The sequence below is a fragment of the Entamoeba nuttalli genome (genome assembly GCF_000257125.1).
Source record: "Entamoeba nuttalli P19 unplaced genomic scaffold asmbl_2933, whole genome shotgun sequence".
Lineage (NCBI taxonomy): Eukaryota > Evosea > Mastigamoebida > Endamoebidae > Entamoeba > Entamoeba nuttalli.
Genome location: NW_008575709.1, coordinates 1 through 3,371, shown reverse-complemented (window position 1 = coordinate 3,371; position 3,371 = coordinate 1). Strand labels below are relative to the sequence as shown.

Below are 3,371 nucleotides of genomic sequence, written 5' to 3'. Positions count from 1 at the left end.
TTTCTATTAATACTTAATTAATTGCTTTATAATAAATTTAATTATTTAAAAAGAGAAATTTCGTTAAATGAAAAATGAATTTAAAGTGGATGAAAATTTATGAATGTTGTTGGGAATGTTACTTGATATCCTTTTACAGATTGATCACCAGCAATTAATGGAAGAATTTTATCTTCATAATAAATATATGGAACATTGTTTTTAATTAAGAATAACTCTGCTTTTTCTTTGAGTATTGAAACGATTAAATTATTTCCATTACGAGAAACGTAAAATTTTTTATCTATTGTTTCATTATGTTCCATACAACAAATAATTTCTTTTCCATATCCACCTTGACGAATACAAATATTTGACTGTGCACTAATTGGTGATAAAAATAATGAGGTAACTAACCTACTTCCAACCATTGAAGAAACAAAAAAATAAAATATACATCCTCCAACTTTGATTGTAGGAATAGTAATATTCCAATTGACATGAAGAACTTGATCTGCCATTAATACCCCTTCTCTAAATACACAAACATATTCTTCATCAGGTCTTTTGATTTTAAGTATTTTATTTTCAAACGAATATTCAAAAACATCACCTACTTCTTGTGGACATGGAATTAAAGGTCCGTGTTTACATCTGTAATAATACTCCCCATCTCCTTTTAATTTAAACCCATTGTCAGGTTCAACTACACGTTCTAATTCAAATATTGATGGCATACAATTTTTGTCTTTTGTAATACGAATAACCCCTTCTTCTATTCGTGCAACAGCATAAGACTTATCTGGTTGTTCGATACTAATGATAAAATAACTCATTTTACCTCAAATAAATTTTAATTCTTTTTTTAAGTTTTTGTTTTTTTATCATATTTCCTTATTAAAAGAGAAACATGTTTTTACCTTCAAGAAATGATGAATAATATAATCATTAATAAGTTTGTGTTACTGATAATTATTATATATTTTCTCTATTATTATATAACTTTTAGTATTAAAACAATGGCATTATCTTTTTGATAAGACATGAAATTAAGAAAAATACAATAAACAAATGATTAACAAAAATTAAGATAAAAAAGGCAAGAATATTATATATTTATTAAGAATAAACTTGTATTTAATAAAGATTATTATAAATTAATAAAGGTAAATGAAAAATAATAACCTTGAAACAAATTTATAAACGAAATTTTAAAGAAAAACACATAAAATAATCAGTAATAATCATACAGTTATAATTTATAATCAAAAGTATCTTCTTCACTTCCTTCACTTAACTGGTTTTCATCAGGACAATTTGGCGATGAAAAATCTGCATGAAAGTGTTCAAAATCAACAGAATCAAAAGGTATTGGAACACCACTTGGAGGCGGACATGCTCCTTGTAAAAAAGACTTTTGTTGATTAGGAACAAATTGATCAATTTTTAATGAAAAAGAAGAAGGAGTTAATACAGAAGAACTAGCACTCATATTTTCTATGTGTAAAAGTTGTTGTGGGATCGGTTGTGCAACAGGAATTTCATTCATCATATTAATCTTCTGATTTATGAGATTATTCTCAATATCTAAAAATAATGTTTTTATTATTTTTAATGTTATATATCACAACATTTTAATAAAAAGGCAAATGAACATTTTTTCAACCCTTGAAAAAAATTGGAGATTTTTCAAAGTTGATAGAAAAAAGCTTTTGACAGAAGAAAAAAATTGATAAGGAAATGACGTGGAATATTAGAGGGCAAACACAACCCTTTAGTTTATTTTATTATATTTAAATTAAATTAAGTTTGAACTTTTTAACTATTATTCACTATGGAACAATTGATTCAAGTAATTGGAGCCACTCAAAACCCATCACTCAGACAACAAGCTGAAGCACAATTAACATCATTTCAAAATACCGATTTCTCACAATACATCGTGTCATTAATTCAAATATTATCTACAGCAACTCTCCCAACTAATATCAGACAATCAGCTGGTATTCTGTTCAAAAATTTATTCCCAATAAAAGGTTCTCATAAAGCACAATCTTTAAAAATATGGAATGAAATTAATAATGATACAAAAATGATAATAAGAAAGACTGTGTGTTCTTTACTCTCAGAACAAGATAATAATATTATTCTTATTGGAGGAAATATTATTTCTAATTTAGCAAATCTTGATTTACCTCAAGGACAATGGCCTGAGTTAATGCCATTTTTATTAACAGATGGTAGTGTTGCTAAATTAAAGACAATTGGTTTTATTACTGAAGATATTCCATTCATTCCATTTGCCCCTTTTATTGAACAAGTTGAAAACCTTTGTATTTCATCATTAACTAAAAGTTTTGACCATTGTATATCTGCATTAACTATTTTTGAAAATATGATTTCTTTTGAAAAAATTATGTCTAACCCAACAGAACGTAAAAAAATTCTTGAAGTTCTTCTTACTGCAGTAAAACATAATCACCCTGCAATTAAGACAAAAGGATTCCAAGCAATTTCTACTTTTACTGAATTATACATTGAATATTTCTCAGAAATAGGTAAGACTATTATGGAAGTTACTTCTGAAATTTTGAAACAACCAATGAGTATTGAAATAGAAGACTTACAAAAAACTGTTCTTCATCTTTGGAGAACTGTTGCTTCTAATGAACGTAGATATAATGATCATTATCCAAATAATCCTCCATTAAAGATAGTTGTTAGTGTTATTGATGAATTAAAGAATCTTATCATTCATATAATTTCTTTTGTTGATGACCCAAATGATGATATTGATGAGAATGATTTATCATTTATTGCCCAAGACACACTCTATGATTTAAGTGTAAGTGTTGGATCTGGACTACTTGTTTCATTATCTCCTCAAATTCTTTCATTATACACTAACCCAGATTGGAAAATTAGGTTCCAAGCTCTTAGTACTTTTGCTTGTTTAGTTGTTCCAAATGATGACCCAATCACTCTTTTACGTCAACATGTTAATCAAATTGTTAATTTATTTAATGACCCTGTTCCATTAAATAGAGCCACTGTGATTTATTGTATTATTAAATGTATTAAACACTATCCAAAGATGTTTGATGACTTCCTTAAAATTCATGCTTCAAATGTATTCTCTATGTTTAAAGATTGTCCTATTGTAAAGAAAGCTGTTAGTTCATTCTTCTCAACGATTTGTGACCCTCAAACTGGTGTTAATTGTAAATTGTTTTTAAATGGAGAAGCTGTTACTTCTATTATTAGAACATTCCTTGACGAGTCTATGAGAAATACATCCATTTCTGAATGTACATCTTATTTAACTGCTTCAGGAAATGTTGTAAGAGGTTGCTGTTCTGGTGAAATGGCAATTACAATTATTCGATTTATTT

General features: G+C 27.1%; 3 protein-coding genes across 3 annotated transcripts; 1 reads left to right on the top strand and 2 right to left on the bottom strand.

The window, feature by feature from the left end:
- Positions 1 to 80: 80 nt before the first annotated feature.
- Positions 81 to 815, bottom strand: ENU1_048580 (hypothetical protein; the record flags this gene model as incomplete). Its single annotated transcript, XM_008857790.1, has 1 exon — positions 81 to 815. The coding sequence occupies one exon, from the start codon at positions 813 to 815 to the stop codon at positions 81 to 83; it is 735 nt and encodes a 244-aa protein (XP_008856012.1).
- A 416-nt stretch (positions 816 to 1,231) lies between these two features.
- Positions 1,232 to 1,531, bottom strand: ENU1_048570 (hypothetical protein; the record flags this gene model as incomplete). Its single annotated transcript, XM_008857789.1, has 1 exon — positions 1,232 to 1,531. One exon carries the CDS (start codon positions 1,529 to 1,531, stop codon positions 1,232 to 1,234), a length of 300 nt encoding a protein of 99 aa, XP_008856011.1.
- A 282-nt stretch (positions 1,532 to 1,813) lies between these two features.
- Positions 1,814 to 3,338, top strand: ENU1_048560 (Importin-beta N-terminal domain containing protein; the record flags this gene model as incomplete). Its single annotated transcript, XM_008857788.1, has 1 exon — positions 1,814 to 3,338. A coding segment is annotated over one exon (1,525 nt), but the record flags the coding sequence as incomplete, so codon positions are not given.
- Between the last annotated feature and the right edge of the window lie 33 nt (positions 3,339 to 3,371).